The sequence below is a fragment of the Typopeltis vanoorti genome, chromosome 6 (assembly GCF_054136105.1).
Source record: "Typopeltis vanoorti isolate ZY-2024b chromosome 6, IOZ_Tvanoo_1.0, whole genome shotgun sequence".
Lineage (NCBI taxonomy): Eukaryota > Metazoa > Arthropoda > Arachnida > Uropygi > Thelyphonidae > Typopeltis > Typopeltis vanoorti.
Genome location: NC_143554.1, coordinates 95,064,423 through 95,081,317, shown reverse-complemented (window position 1 = coordinate 95,081,317; position 16,895 = coordinate 95,064,423). Strand labels below are relative to the sequence as shown.

General features: G+C 36.1%; 1 protein-coding gene across 1 annotated transcript in view; it reads right to left on the bottom strand.

Annotated features, from left to right (window-relative positions):
- Positions 1-16,895, bottom strand: part of Ube3a (ubiquitin protein ligase E3A) — a 253,225-nt gene that overhangs the window by 183,236 nt on the left and 53,094 nt on the right. Inside the window, exon 3 of the mRNA XM_090394318.1 lies at positions 11,724-12,940. Within this exon, the coding sequence (XP_090250444.1) occupies positions 11,724-12,940 (1,217 nt within the window). The remainder of the gene's footprint in view (positions 1-11,723; positions 12,941-16,895) is intronic.

The following is a 16,895-nucleotide window of genomic DNA, read 5'->3' as shown; positions in this document are numbered from 1 at the left end:
CTATTTAGGCACAGTTTTTTTGTGAAGGTGGCAGGTTAAATCTGGAAATAAACTACAGAATAAGCAAAGCTGGTATAGTGGATAGCCAGATAAATAAATTTATTGGAATAAGAGAGAAATTAGCAAAAACACCAAACTAGCAATATACAAGATGTTCAAACCAGTTTTAAGTTATGCATTCGAGAGTTGGATTAGAAATAAAGCACATGATCAAAGACTAGAGACCACAGATATGAGGGTTCTGAGAAAAATTAGAGGAGTGAACAGATGGCATCAATGGTAGAATCATATTAAAAATGAAGATATTAGAAAGGAACTTGACACTATTAGTATTCAAGAATGTGTAAGCAGAACTAATCTAAGGTGGTATTGGTCATTTAAACAGAATGGGTTAAGAAAGGTAACAAAACATGTGTTTGATGCTAAGATGGCAGGAAAGAGACACAGAGGAAGACGGAGGTCTAGGTGGATTGAGTACTCTAAGTGCCTCAGAGTCACGAAATGTTAGGTATGACAATATTGAGTGCTTACAAGAAATAGACTAATTTGGAGGAAATTTGTTGATTGGAGATTAATAATAACGTAAACTTAATCATGTGGTGCTGTCATAATAACCTGACCCCACACACACACACACAGGAAATTAATGATGATGATCTTTTGAAGATAAGATTAATTTTCATAAATAAATAAATAATAAACTTGTAGTTTCTCTATTCGGCTTTGAAATAATGTTGGATTCAATATCCACTTAATACTTAATTTGAATAAATAATAAAAAATATTCCATAGACCTGTTTTGGTCACTTGCATCCAGATCCTCTTCAACATTTCCTTATCTAGGAATTCAGGCAATCAGATCAGTGCACAGTAATCCTGATGTACTCTTATTAAAGCCTTATAAAGAAAAAGAATAATTTCCTTATCTCTGTTTGTCAGAATGTTCTTCAACAACCAGGTAATAGATGAGGTATTTTGGTGATGACATTGAAATAAGTTCTTTAAACTTCAACTCCCTGCCCACAATAACTGTCAACTCCCTAGCCTCACCAATTTACTAGTCTCATTTCATCAATGTAGTAGAGCTGATGTACCTACACTGATCTCTTCATCTCTTTCACACTTTGCTACATTAAAGGCTGCCTTTATCCAATCTCCATACCTCATCAACTACAACTACTATTTTATTCAGCCCTGCATCATCAGCAAATAAACTGATTTTTCCTTAAATCATTTCCTATATCACTGATGTATAAATTAAATAGTACTGGCCCAAGTACAGAGCTCTGCAGTACATCGCTTAAATCATCTGGAAGAATCTTTATATCATAATCATTAACTATTGTTCTACAAGTTTTGTGTCAGTAGCAAACAACTGAATACTGCTCCTTAAATTATTTTCTATAGATATACAGATTAAATAACAGTGACAAAGTACAGAGTCCTGTAGCACAATATTAGGCATCTACCTGCTCTTTAATATAATTCTCCATATACTACTCTGTGATGTCTGTCCATCAGCAATCCTCTTATTGGTATCACCAGCTTCATATCATCCCCATTTCCTCCAATTGATGTAACAGACTTCATTTAGTATCGTCTCAAATACCTTCATAATCAACAATATCATCTTGTAGCAAGCCATTTCCTTTATATAAACCTCAATTGTCACTTTATTATAAAAAGCAAGTAAATTACTAAGCCAAGGCCTACCTTTCACATAAGCATTCTACTCTTCCCCCTCCTGCCCAGCAGAGTATCATATTCAAAGTCCACTCACTCCTGAATTCTATCATCAATACCTTATCTCCCCCCCCCCCCCACAGAGACTTATCGGTCTATGATGTGCTATTTCTGTCATGAAGTCTCCTTTATGCAATACAATTATTCTGCCCCTCTTTCCACTCCTGTGCATCTTACCAGATAAGAAGAAGACTAGCCAGCCTGGCCGAGTGGTTAGCATGTGTGCTCTCCAGTCAAGAAGCTGTATGTTCGAATCCTGCCATAGGCATGGATGTTTGTGATTGTCCTACAAACTCTGTGTGGAAAGGGAATCTGCGACCCTACCACTTATTCTAGCAGAAGACTTCACTCCCAAAACCCAGTGAGGTACGGGAGGGACCATACAGCATCTATGGACATCAAATGTGAATTTTTTTATTTATTTATTTTTTTTTATATGCTATTTCTGTCATGAAGTCTCTTTTATGCAATAGAATTATTCTGTCCTCTTTCCATTCCCTTTGCATCTTACCAGATGCTGAGACTTAAGACTAGTCAAACGGACTGCCTAATCTTTTATGCATTCACAATACACAGGCCCCATAGCCATACTTGCATTAAGATTCCGCAATATCCTTAGTACCTATAATTCATCTACCTCTATTCCTCACATCAGTCAATGTCATCACATTCAGAACTGCAGTATCTCCACCTGGATGGTACCCTCTAACACAGTGGGTACTAACCTTTTTAGTGATCAGCACCCCCCCCCCACTTCAATCTAAAAATAAGTTCTCGCACCCCCTTGAAAAATGTGTTTCTATTTCTTTATTTAGGAAATTACATCTATTGCAAGATAATTTATTTATTGAAAAATAAACACATACATTTACATATACATACAAAACAATATCTCAATTTTTAATGGCTATGTTGTTGTTTATTCATAATAATACTTTTGAAGCGAGGCTTCTTTTTTGAAAGAGCCATGTGTAAGTCATCACTTGCATTTAAGCAATTTCTGGCTTTTGTTTTAAGTGCAAAAGCGATGAAAATCCCATTTCACACAGGTAGGTGGTGGCAAATGGTAAAAGTGTCTGCAATGCTGCTTTTGCCAGCTGTGGATAAGGTTCTAACTGTGTACACCAGAATTGTTCTAAGTCCTTTTTCAATTTCCATTTGAATACATGCATTGGCTCATATTTCAATAAGATCGTCTTTTATTAAATAGCTGTCGTCCATCAAATCTGGGTCAAATAGAAATGGATCCAGTATCCATCTCTGAACTTTGCTAATATTTCCCGTGGTAAAGTATCCATGAAATGATTCACTCAACTGTTGGAGGTGTATTGCAATTTCAGGTATAATTATTATTTTTTCATTTTCCAGAACGATCGAATCAAGCAAAGGAAAGTTTGCAAAATTCCCATTTTCAACTCAACATTTCCAAATTTTTAGTTTTTCAATAAATGAAGATAATTTTTCACCACCTGTTATTATGTTCTTACCAAATCCTTGCATTGATGTGTTTAATTCATTCAGGTGGCTAAATATATCTGCTATGTAGGCTAGTCGAAGCATTGCTTCTCTCTTTTCAAAAGCTTTAACTAAATCACAATTTTGGTTAGTAAGAAACTGTATAATTTCCTCGGGCAATTCAAAAACCCTGCTTAGCAAGCAGCCCTTGGAGAGCCACCGTACTTCAGTGTGATAAAGAAGCACAGTATGAACAGTACCAATTTCTTCGCACAAAGCACGAAAGATATGATGATTAAGCGATCATCCTCAGATATACTTTACTACATTTGCTGCAGTAGTTAAGTGTTGTTTTGAATTCTCTGGCAAAACTTTCGATGCAACATGCAATGCGTTATTGTAACTTGCGGTATTTCTGTCTTGATGTATGAAAAAAATGCAGAATTTTTGCCCAACATTGCAAGGACACCATCAGTGCAAATTGAGGCTATCACATTCATGGGTATTTGATGTTTCAAAAAAAAGTTTTTAATATGATTGAAAGCATCAATTCCAGTGGCTCACAAAATAAAAATTCTTCCAACATTTCTTTTTCCTTAATGTATCGCACAAATACCAACAACTGACTGCAATTATCAACATCAGTTGAATACTCACTTTTAGAGGACTGGTTTTGATATCTTCTACTACTTACAGTAAAATATCAACACTGAGATCTTGAATGCGTGATTGAATCACATCGTTCGATAACTGAATTTTCCTTTGTGCTTCAGAACCCAATACAATTTTTGCAATTTCAAGTGCACATGGTTTTACCAATTCCTCAGCTAATGTATGACCTTTTCTTTTCTTTTCTTAGCACACTTTGCGGATTTTGAACTGTCGCAACGTCAAATTTTGTTATAGTATCGCTGGTATCAAATCGTGCCTTTTAATACTTAAAGATGTTAAGAGTATGTTCTGCAGATTCACCACCATGCTGATTGTTGAAATGCTCTAACAACTTTGACGGTTTAAGATTGGAATTTGAAAACATTTTGCAACATAAAATGCATTGTGGTCGTTGCATAGCATCTTTTTCTGTTGTACAAGTGAATCCATAAGCAATAATCGTCTTTACATTGCCGTTTTTTCAACATAATGAGGGTTACTACAATCGATAAAATAATAATTATAATTTTTCAAAATTTGCAGAAAACCTTTATGTAATCAACTGATCATCCGGTATGGGCTTTAGTCACTGATTAATGTTGGTAAATTAAAGAAAATTAGTATTAGTTTCTCTGTCAAACCACCTCGTTAACGTTCGTACTCAGAGTATGCAAACATGTGCACGTATCAACCAGTTTCTTATTGTACTGCATGTGCTGGTAAGTGCAATGCACTGAGGCAAAGGTAGAGAGGGTAGGAGTCGGGGGGGGGGGTCCCAAAAGTCTACGTAGCGTTTGCTAGTTTCTCACAGGTGGTCAGGTGGTAGTTTCCATCGAAAATTTAGAAACTTCTCTCGCATCCCCACACACTCCAGGTTAAGAACCACTGCTCTAACAGGTTAAGGCCCATATAATTATTCTCTCTCTCTCTCTCCAGTTAGAGGCAATGTACCTGCTTCCTTGGTTACTGAAAAAGTTCTCTGCTATCCATCATGTAGCTCCAGCACTCTTGAACCCTGAGTGCATCCCCCCCCCCCACCAAGCTACATGCTTTCTCAGGTAATTATCTCTTACCAGCTATACAATTCCATTTCCTTCATACCACATGACTATTATTTCTTCCAATTTATATTCCTCTTAAAATCTTGCATAACAGTTACTCATACTACACTCACTATGCTAATTTGCCAATGTGTGCCATTCATATTTTCTCTTGTGACTTATGGCAGCAATCCCTCATCTGTCCCCAACCAAGTCTCACAAAATTTACAGGAATTAGCCTATAAATTTTGGCTAAGTTGAACTAATCAATATCAACCCAGATGTTTTCCCAGATGAGTCTTTGACTCCATGAGGTCTTGGGTAATAATAATAATAACCCCTCCCCCCCTCCTCATTTCAGATGTTTCTGGCATTAGTATACAGAAATTGCAGTATCCCCTTGAGCCCACAACTGCCCTTATACCTTGCACTTTATTTATTTTATTCGTGTGGGGGGGGAGGGGATGTTCCTCCCATTCCCTCAATCGTCCCTTAGGACTGGCTGAGACCTCCTAATGAGGGATTAAGTACTATATGTTATGGCTGTAGCCCGTGTGTTCACGGGACACTGGTTTGCCTGCTTGCGGGATGAAAGACCAGATAAACTGAGGGGAGGGGTGGGATCGTGCTGTCCACGTCCAAGACCAGCTAACTTGGCTGTGGCTGAGAAAGATCATTAAGCTCTTCACGTCATCGACAGGAATAACCTGGAACACTCCTTCCCCTGGCATATGGTTGTGAAGCCCATAGCCACTAGGTTAACCACGCAGACACCTTGCACTGATCATTCTCCCACTCACTTACTTCAATGATGACTGCCTGCCCACCATGCACACATACATACCTGTCCCCAACCAAGTCTGCCTCCTAACTCCAAAAAAAACAGTCTGCCAAATCTGCACTTCTGAACGTTTTCATAACTGAACACTTTTGCTTTTCTTCAGACACTAACCAAATGTCCATAAAAAGACTCTCCTCTAATCATGTCACAGCACGACAGAGATGAGTCTTTACAGAAAAATATTTTTTCTGTCACATTTCTTACTAATTTGTACCAGCAACTCTTTCATATCTTCTCATATACTACACTTGTCACCTGTCAGATTATTTAATGCCTGTCAAAATAATCATCTCTAACATATCCTCTGCCCCTAGAAACAAAATTTATAATGCAATAAAGAGCCAAGAGGCTATTTTTTTTGGCAACGTAAATCAAGTTTATGGGATAATAAATCCCTCATTATTTCAAAGCCGAATACAAAACTCGAAGATCGAAATAGACTGGTTTCGACCTTTATTGAGGTCTCATTAGTGAGTTGGTAGAATTGGATAATACCAAGGTTTAAGTGAAACGAACTTACATACTTTACTATATGATTTATTGTAGTAATAATATATGGGTACACCATACTGGCAATTCGTATGGTAAAGTATGTAAGTTTATTTCACTTAAACCTTGGTATTATTCAGGTCTACCTACTCACTGATGAGACCTCAATAAAGGTCGAAACTGGTCTGGGTAGTGACCTTCCCTCATAATGTAAAACAGTAACACATCTCCTAGGAGCTGCATTTTACATTATGAGAAAATATTAAAGACAGTGATTGGAACTTGCTCCAACTTTGCTCCGAGTTGCCCTAGTATTGTACTACCAGGTGTTAACTTATGCTTGGACTTGCCGGAAGTTCTTCGGCATAAAACTCTTACATTTTGATCTTCGAATTTCGTATTCGGCTTTGAAATAATGAGGGATTTATTATTCCCTTAACTTAAAATTTATAATGCTCAAGAAATTCTCCTATCATGGAGTCTCCTTACAAAATCCTCCCTGCCCCCCCCCCCCTTCTTTAGCTTCTATGCCATACCACTTGCTGCTTTTCCAACCATTTTTCCAATTCATTGAAAAGGGGTGGATGTCAGAAAGCAAGCTTTCTGACATCCACCCCTTTACAATGAATATATCTGACACACAAACAGCAACAAACAAAATCCTGCATGTTAAATCTGTCTACCACTGTTCTGCTGTGTGGGCAAAGTAACAAACAGTATAATACAATATAAGTAGCAGCCTTTTTCTAATAAGTATAGAAGCAAACTTTTAAAAAAAACAAATAAGCTACAAAAAATGAATTCAATATCACCAATTCTTTTCAAAATACAACTTATCTTTCAGATATGGATATAAATGTCACTATTGGTTATCACAAAACTACGCTCTTGCAGACAAATATGATTTTATATATATATATATATATATATATATATATATATATGATTGTATGTTATGTACCTTATTTTTATTTATATATATAAAATGTAATAATACACACACACACATTCCAGTCAAAATATTGTGAACACAGTTCTAAATGTTGCAGTCCCATCCCCCCCCCCCTTGTTGCCAGAACTGCCATTAATGTACATGCCACGAACCCTTCGTAGGTATGATAGGTCACAACATCAAGATTGCTTCTCATAACTCTGCAAGTGTTTGGGGTACAGGATTCAAACACAGGATCACTAGATCCATGTAATCTCAGATGTTTTACAGGATTCCAATCTGGTGAATTAAGTATAGAAGCTTAATTCACCAGAATTAAGCTTATATTAACTACTGCCTTATATTTGGTGTTGTTAGTAGAATACATTTTAATAAACTGATAATTACATTAAATTGTACATATTTGGTCTGATGTATTAAAACAAAGAACTTTTATTGTTAAAAGACCAGAAGATAAATGATAAAATATACAAAAACTCAACAAGTTTCACTAGCCACTGTCTAGCATTTTCAAGGCTGAACTGGTGTGAAAACAAATGCATTAAGTTACATGTAAAGCATACACTTTAGTAACTGTTAGGCCGTTACATTTGATCATTCGTGTTTGATGGCGTGCATGTGTTCGAATGCTTCAGTCAGAATCCGGTACATGACGTGTTGTGTAGTTTTTTTGCATATTGTAGTTCTGTTGAACTGAGAGAGATGATGAGATTTTTCCATATGTCTTTAAGAATAATACCTTGATTTCTATTTAAATTATTGCCTGTGCGTAGTACCACAGCTGCTTCTTTTAAAGTTCTGTGTCTGTAGTCATTCTCGATGTAAGGCATAGAACTGTTTTTTCCAATCTATAACGTGATTTGATGTTAAGAAATGATGATCTAAACCAGATGTGATGATTCTATTATGATTGACATCCCCCACATGTTCCTTCTGTCTTATTTCAAAACTTCTAGAAGTCTGACCAATGTAAGAAAGGCCACACGTGCATGGAATTTCATATACTCCAGGACATTTGAAGAAAGGTACCTCATCTTTGGGTGATCTTAAGATATGTCTGATCATGGTAGTTGGTTTAAAAACCACTCTGATGTTATGAGCTATTAATATTCTCGCTAATTTTGTGGAAACTGAATTAATATATGGAATGACAGCTGCGGACACATATTGGAGCACCGTAACACGGTGGTGGTGGTTGTCTTTAAATAGCAATTTGTTTAAAATGTTAGAAGGGTATCCATTCAGAGATAGTGTGTTAGCTATTAGTGTTACGGTTCTCTCTGTACATCTGCTTCTTTTGAAATAGACCTTAAGGCTCTATTACGGAGCATGTGAATGATGCTGTGTTTTTGTGATCTATGATGGTTGGACGAATAATGTAGATATCTACCTGTATCTGTGGGTTTCTTGTAAATGGAGAGTTGGAAATTGTTATCTTCTTTCTTCACGAGGATGTCAAGAAAATGAAGTTCTTTGTTCTTCTCTAGTTCTATAGTGAATTTGATCTTATTGTGTAGTGAGTCGATTTTGTTTTTGTTCAGAAACACGAGAAGTTTTTCCATGGTATCCTTCCAGATGATGAACACGTCATCGACATATTTCCACCAAATTGACGGTTTTGGTAAAATGGTGGAAAGAATATCCTTTTCAAGTTTTTCCATAAAAAGGTCTGCACATGGTGGTGACAGGGGGCTACCCATGACTAGACCTTCCGATTGTTTGTGTACAGTATTGTTAAATTTGAAGAAATTTGATTTCAGGCAATGATGAAACAACTGTGTGATGTCTTGAGGGAAAAGATCATTCAGAATGTTGACTACCTCTGCGATCGGTACATTAGTGAATAAGGACACTACATCAAGACTAGCCATAATGTCCGTTTCTGATATTTTAATACTCTTGATTTTTTCTACAAAATGTTGAGTTTTTAATGTAGGTCTCTGTGTGTCTAATTGTTCCTTTCATTAATTTTGCCAGATGCTTTGCTAGTAAGTACGTAGGTGAGGATCTTCCATCAACTATTGGACGAAGTGGTACGTTTTCTTTGTGAATCTTGGGAGCCTCATAAAGGCATGGAGTAATAGGATGTAAGGATTTAAGTTGCTTTTTAAGTTCATCCGACCAACCGGTCATATTGCGGATAAGAGCGTTAGTCTCCAGATAATTACTTATGATGGGATTCTGACTGAAGCATTCGAACATATGCACGCCATCAAATACGGATGATCAAATGTAACGGCCTAACAGTTACTAAAGTGTATGTTTTACATGTAACTTAATGCATTTGTTTTCACACCAGTTTAGCCTTGAAAATGCTAGACAGTGGCTAGTGAAACTTGTTGGTTTTTTGTATATTTTATCATTTATCTTCTGGTCTTTTAACAATAAAAGTTCTTTATTTTAATACATCAGACCAAATATGTACAATTTAAGTTCACAAATAAAACAGAAAGTTCGGTGCTTTGAGAAGAACAAATGCAAAAAAGCTAAGTTACTAAACCACCTTACATTTCTGAAGAGATATAGAGATTTCGCTATCATCCCGAAGTTCTTAGTAGTAAAGGACATATCCAATCTACAATAGCAAAAAGAATATACCACAAGACTTCGTTAGCACTAATAAGAGAAAGGATACAACATACCAGGTATGAGCTTAACATTATTGACGTGAAGTGTAGAGAACAGTTTGATGACATATCTAACAGTTTGGACTACATGACTTGGAAGAATATAGACCACATATTACATCGTAGCTATGAAAAAACTTTCAGAATGAGTAAAATCAGACAAATTAAAAAATTCGAAGTTCTTTATAAGAAAAAATTCCAGTCGCACCACAGTCTCCCTAACAACAAAGTGATTTTTAACTTTTCAGATTACAAGCTTTCTAATCATGAATCAGAAATCCTAAAAAAAGGGTTTCAATTTTGCCATCTCCCCTAATTTTATTCCTAAAATGGATTTCATATGTGGGATAGAAAAAAGTCTTTTTCCTCTTCCAGAGGCTACAGCAAATGCTATCAGGTTCAATAGCATGATTATTCTTGCTTCAGCTAAACCACCAATACCTAATATTACTCCTTATGATAAGAAAGCTATCTGCAATTTACGTAACAACAAAGACATTATAATAACAAAAGCCGATAAAGGAAATTCAACGGTCATTCTCAACTCGAAAGATTACTTTGATAAGATTAACAGTTCAGCCTTGAAAATGCTAGACACTGGCTAGTGAAACTTGTTGGCTTTTTTGAATATTTTATCATTTATCTTCTGGTCTTTTAACAATAAAAGTTCTTTATGATAATTACATTGTTTAAGTTTTCTTTCTTTTTCAAATCTTCAACATCATGTTATTATTATTATGCATTAAATAAAAATGCGCTAAATGACAATATTCGTGCCAGAGTAAGTTGTTGTATATCAGGCAGAGCTCAACTGATACATCATATCCTGTTCAGCATCACCCCACAAAACTGGCTCGGTAACCATGAAATAACAATTGAAGTTGCCATAACATTCAACAAACCACCCTAAAAAAATACTGTTGTGGCATGGTGCATTATCCAGATGGAATACACCTGTGTCACTTGGGGAAACAGCCATCATGACCTAGTGTACCTAATCAGTCATGAGTATGTTGTAGCATCCCTAGTGCAGTTTATGGATACTAGGGCTTCAAAAGATTTCCAGGAAAACATCACCCACACCACGACTGCCTCCCAGGTTTTTGCTTAGCCCTCTAAGCTATAATTCACACAACATAGCCAGAAACAATATCTGTTCTGCAGTTTGTGCCATTGGACTTACACAAGGTGGGATAACCAACATTCACCATAGCATCAATGAGGTGACAGCATCCACTATGGGAGCTAGCAACTGTTCTTCTGCATTCACTCTTGGAATACCTTAACTGTAGAACTTGATGAATAGCTGATATTACTATGCATCTCTTCAAATAGTACCCTACAGTCATGCCTTTTTTTTAAGTCTGGAATATGATGTCCCTTCCTCATGTCAATCAGCAACTTTGAAAGAACAGTTTATCACATACCTCCACTACCATGTATATTGACTTTCACCATGATGAGTATCACCTGGTGAGAATGAACAGCTGATTGGGAAATAACACAGGTCATAACATTTTAACTTGACTGTTTATCATGTAATATACAATATTCCAAATTAAAATGTTTCAGACCATGTAGTATACCAACACCCATAACAAGAGAACAGAGTAACCAAGGTGATATACAAATCACCTTGGTTACTCTCGGTATATAGAACTTGATGGAATAAACTACTTCTGCAATAGATATTTACTTGTTATATCATCACACAAATTACTGCAGTAAAGAGGTCTCGGGAATTCTGCCTATTTACAAATTTTACTTCAAAGCAACAATTTTGTCCTATATCAAATCCTGATTTTTATGATAACATCAGTAATCTAAAATTAGTGTTAAACATGCTTTAATCACAGAACATTCTTTAATGATTTCATGAATATTCCAATACTAATCAGAAGCAGGATATTCTAAAAAATGCTTACCCCCACAAGAGCATCATCAATGATATGGTCTCTTCTTATTCTTAAGCGAAGATATGGATTTGGTGGTGCTCCATGAACAAGACTTTGAAGGACGGATATCCTACGTTCACTATACATTCTTATTCGATTGTCATAGTATAGCCCTAAAGTCCTAACAGCTGGTGTTAATATAAATGAATAATTCATAAAAGAAAATCTATTTCCTTCTGTTTTATAATACGCAAAATCACGATCCATTTCTATCTGATCACTCAGAGGTTCATTATAAAATTCTTCAAAAGGGATCATGGGTTTCCTGCAATTTATAACCTTAATATTTAATTCCTGTCCCAATGAATCTTCTTTTGTTTGCTTTGGCTCCTTGGATTCTCTGCCTATTGCACCCTGAAGAAGGTCTTGAAAATTATCATCTGCTTCATTCTGCTCAGTTTCTTCAGAAATACTGTCTTCCTGATCCATTTCACCTCCTAAAATATTTGCATAAAACAATATTTTCATTAATTTTGTAGCAGAAACAATGATTTCTTCATCATTGATATAATACTCCCTAGAAAAATGTCCACTAATCACACGAAGTGTAATTAGCTGATGAAGGGTATCCACCATTTCTTTTAATCTTGTTGCACTTACTCCGGACCATATTTTTGCAAGTTTTGCTTGACCCTGAAGTGGTAATAATGCTGCTGCCTTGCAAAATGCAGGCAGTGCAGATTCTAAGTATTCAGGATACTCTAACATAGGTATTTCCATAATTATGATAAATATATTCAAAACAGATGGATCCACAGAATGAATTTTATACTTTAAGTCCACCTCAAGGTTTTCAGAAAGAATAATCAAGGCATTTATCAGTGCATGCTGAAAGGGTTGGTTAGGTATTGCAAACAAAGCAGAAAAGGCATGCTGAACAGATTCGATATCAACTGTTGCATCAGGTGTGTTTGTATTACCTGTAACATCTGGATTTTCTTCTAGTTCTTTTGAGTCCTGATCTTTATCTTCATCAATTTCCATGGAACGAATGTCTTCTTTTGTAAGGTTTTCTTTGAGAGGATTTTGGGATTTCTCTTTCAAAAAACTAATTTTTAAAGCTTCTTCACAGGAAAACACATGTCCTAAAGTTCTAATAAGTAGCAAATAGGAACCTTCTTGTTTGCACTTCGTAATTATGTCAAGCAGTAATGTTTCATTCAGAAATGCTTTATTTTGTCCTGTCACTGTAAAGTGAATAACAAATTTGTAATTATTACTGAAACAATAAGATTAATAATAAATATAGCTTAATATCTATAATAATAATTATGATTCTTAATTATTGCAGTAACACTTAAATGTCCTTGCCCTTCCCAGTTCACTGGGAAGAGCAAGGACATCACTACTGTCTTATATTTGGCATTAGTAGAATACATTTTAATAAATTGATAATTACATTGTTTAAGTTTTCTTTCATTTTCAAATCTTCCACCTTATGTTATTATTATTATGCATTAAATAAAAATGCACTAAATGACAATATTCGTGCCAGAGTAAGTTGTTGTATATCAGGCAGGAACTCAACTGACTACATCATATCCTGTTCAGCATCACCCCACAAAACTGGCTCAATATATATATATATATATATATATATACAGTGGAACCTCGGTTGTCGAACGACTCTCATCTTGAACAAATCAGTTCCCAAACATACTTTTGAACAAAAAACCCACCAGTTTCCGAACAGAATCTCGGTTCTCGAACAGGCAACGTGTGCTCCGCACACGGTTGCCAGTTTGCTGTTTGTACAGCTGGAGAGTGTCAGTTACACTGCTCAGTGCAGATACCTGTTTGAATTTGCAGTGCCTTTTCTTAATTTTCTTTGTGTTTTGTTGTTGTTGTTTTTTTTAATAAATTATTATTAAATAAGCCACTATGGGGCCAAAGAAGGATAGTGATATCAGTAAAACAAAAAGAAAAGAAAATTATTTAAAATAAAGAGCCAATAGGCTTCATTTCGGCGATGTAAAACATTATATAAATTACGGGGATATTAAATCCCACATTGTTTTAAAACCGAATAAGAAACTCAAAGATCGGAATCAAAGAGTTTCATGCACAATATAGTAACTATAAACGTATCGGCGACTACTAGCGTAAGCTAAAGCACATAATTCAAGTACATAGTACAAACTAGGGCAACTCGTTGCAAAGGTGGAGAAAGTTCTGATCGCTATTCTTAGTATTTTCCATAATGTAAACCCATCTCCTAGGAGATGTATGATGTTATACATTATGGTGGGAGGTCACTACCCAGACCGGTTTCGATCTTTATTGAGATCTCATCAGTGAGTAGTGCGTTGCCCTAGTTTGTACTATGTGCTTTAGCTTACGCTAGTAGTCGCCAATACGTTTATAGTTACTATATTTAGCATGAAACTCTTTGATTCTGATCTTTGAGTTTCTTATTCGGTTTTAAAACAATGTGGGATTTAATATCCCCGTTAATTTAAATAATGTTGTACAGCGCCGAAATGAAGCCTATTGGCTCTTTCTTTTAAATAATTTATGGGTGCACCTTTTTGACAACTCGTATAGCAGAGTATATAAGTTCTTTTCGCTATACCCTTAGTATTATACTTTGGTCTAGCTACTCCCTGATGAGATCTCAATAAAGATCGAAACCGGTCTGGGTAGTGACCTCCCACCATAATGTATAACATCATACATCTCCTAGGAGATGGGTTTTACATTATGGAAAATACTAAGAATAGCTATCAGAACTTTTTCCACCTTTGCAACAAGTTGCCTTAGTTTGTACTACGTACTTGAACTACGTGCTTTAGCTTATGCTAGTAGTCGCCGATACGTTTATAGTTACTATATTCGGCACATGAAACTCTTTGATTCCGATCTTTGAGTTTCTTATTCGGTTTTAAAACAATGTGGGAGATAATATCCCCTTAATTTAAATAAAAGAAAAGAAAAGTTGTTAGAACCACGATAGAGGTGAAAAAAGAAATCTTATCCAAGCATCAAAATGGCGTTCGTGTCTTGGATCTTGCTATGCAGTTTAGTATTGTGAAATAAACGATCTGTACAATATAAAGAGGCGATCAAGGGAGCTATGTTGAAAGAAGAGTGAATTCTTATTAAACAAAGATCACAGCCAATTGAAGAAGTGGAAAAATGGTTGTTGATTTGGATAAATGAGAAACAGTTAGCTGGTTATAATGTTTCTGAGGCTATAATTTGTGAAAAAAGCAAGGCGATTACATAATGACCTGTTAAAAAAACAACCTGGTACAAGTGCTGATACTGATGTGTTCAAAGCTGGTGAAGGGTGGTTCGAGAAATTTAAGAAGAGAAGTCGCATACATAGTGTGGTTAGGCATGGGGAGGCTGTGAGTTCTAACCAAGAAGCTGCTGAGAAGTATGTGCAAGAATTTAGTGACTACTGTATGTAAAGGCTGAGGGGTTTTCTTCCCCAAGAAGTGTTTAACTGTACTGAAACCGGCCTATTTTCGAAAAAATTGCCAAGGAGAACCTACGTCACTCAGGTAGAAAAACCATTGCCAGGACACACAAGCCAATGAAGGACAGGTTGACTCCTTTTGCTATGTAGAAATGCAAGTGTGGACTTCAAAGTCAAGCCATTGTGTACCACTCTGAGAATCCAAGATGTTTAAGAAAAATAACGTGATGAAAAGTAAATTGTCTGTTATGTTGATGGCTAATAGTAAGGATTGGGTAACCAGACAATTTTTTACTGAGTAGATCCATGAAGTCTTTGCCCCAAGTGTGAGAAAATACCTTCAAGAAAAAAATTACACAATAAAATGCCATCTTGTGAAGGATAATGCTCCTGCTCGCCCTCTAGGCTTGGAGGATGAGTTGATGGAGGAGTTTGATTTTATCACAGTGACGTTCCTGTCCCCCCCTAAAGCGACTCCTCTAATCCATTCCATGGACCAGCAGGTCATTTCGAACTTTAAGAAACTCTACACCATAGATGATGAACCTATGGAATGCGTGCCAGAGGTGGCATGTCAACGATTTACAGATGATATCCTTTTATACGCTTATAAATTCAACTTTTTTTTAATTATTACAATACGTACAAGTTAAATTTTGTTTTACATGAGAGAGCAGCTATGAAGACGTGCATATGATTGGTGAGGAAATTAACAAAAGCTAACGCAACCCAAAGACAAAGGCAACCAACAAGTGTTGAGTTGAAATGCTAATTCACTTCAACCGAATTCCATTACATCTGAAACTGTCATAACATTCAGTATATATTTCTTAATTTTAAACACATTCATGACGGGTTGTCGTTGGATGTGTTAAATTGGACCTAATGTCCAATCCTCACCTTCTCATGGTGCACTCTGTTAAGTATCAATCTACCTGGATCTGAACGGACGAGGATAAGCTGACAATTTGGGATTTAGCCAACCAAATTGTATTCTTATTGGTTAAACCAAAATACAAAATGATGGTACAACATGACAAAATTTCATGCTGGCTGGGGCGTCGCACAGTTAAACAATGTCCCCGTTGTTTTCACCAGAGAACCAGGGTGAACAGCGAAAAGTCAGCTACTGGAACAAATTTGAAACACACCCCAACTCAACATCTCCAGAGTTAAAGATCGGTACTATTAACATAAAAAGCCTGAATGGCAAACAAATGGAGCTAGCTGAGGAATTAGATAAGTACCAGATCGATATAATAGGGGTGACTGAAACAAAAAAGACAAAAACTGGCGAGATCTTTCTGAGCAATAATACAAAATGTTATACTCAGGTAATGACAATCAAGGAAAAGAGGGAGTAGCCATAGTATTCAACACAAAATACGAGGCTAATCTTCTTGAAAGGCAGGCTGACTCAAGTAGAGTAATGTGGGCAAATATGAGAATAGGGAACTGGACAATGAGACTTATTTGTGCCTATGATCCCACAGAAGGTTCTACTAAGGTAGAAGTGGAGGAATTTTTTGAAGCTTTAGAAAAAAGCAACTGACACAATGAAAAAGGAAATGTTGATCCTTGTTGGGGATCTAAATAGCAGAGTAGGAAATGATTGTCAGACATACAAAAATATTTTGGGAAAATTTGGAGAAAAGAGCAAAGCTAATAATAATGGCAAATATCTGTTGGATTTCTGCTCAGGACAAGGACTGGTTATTACT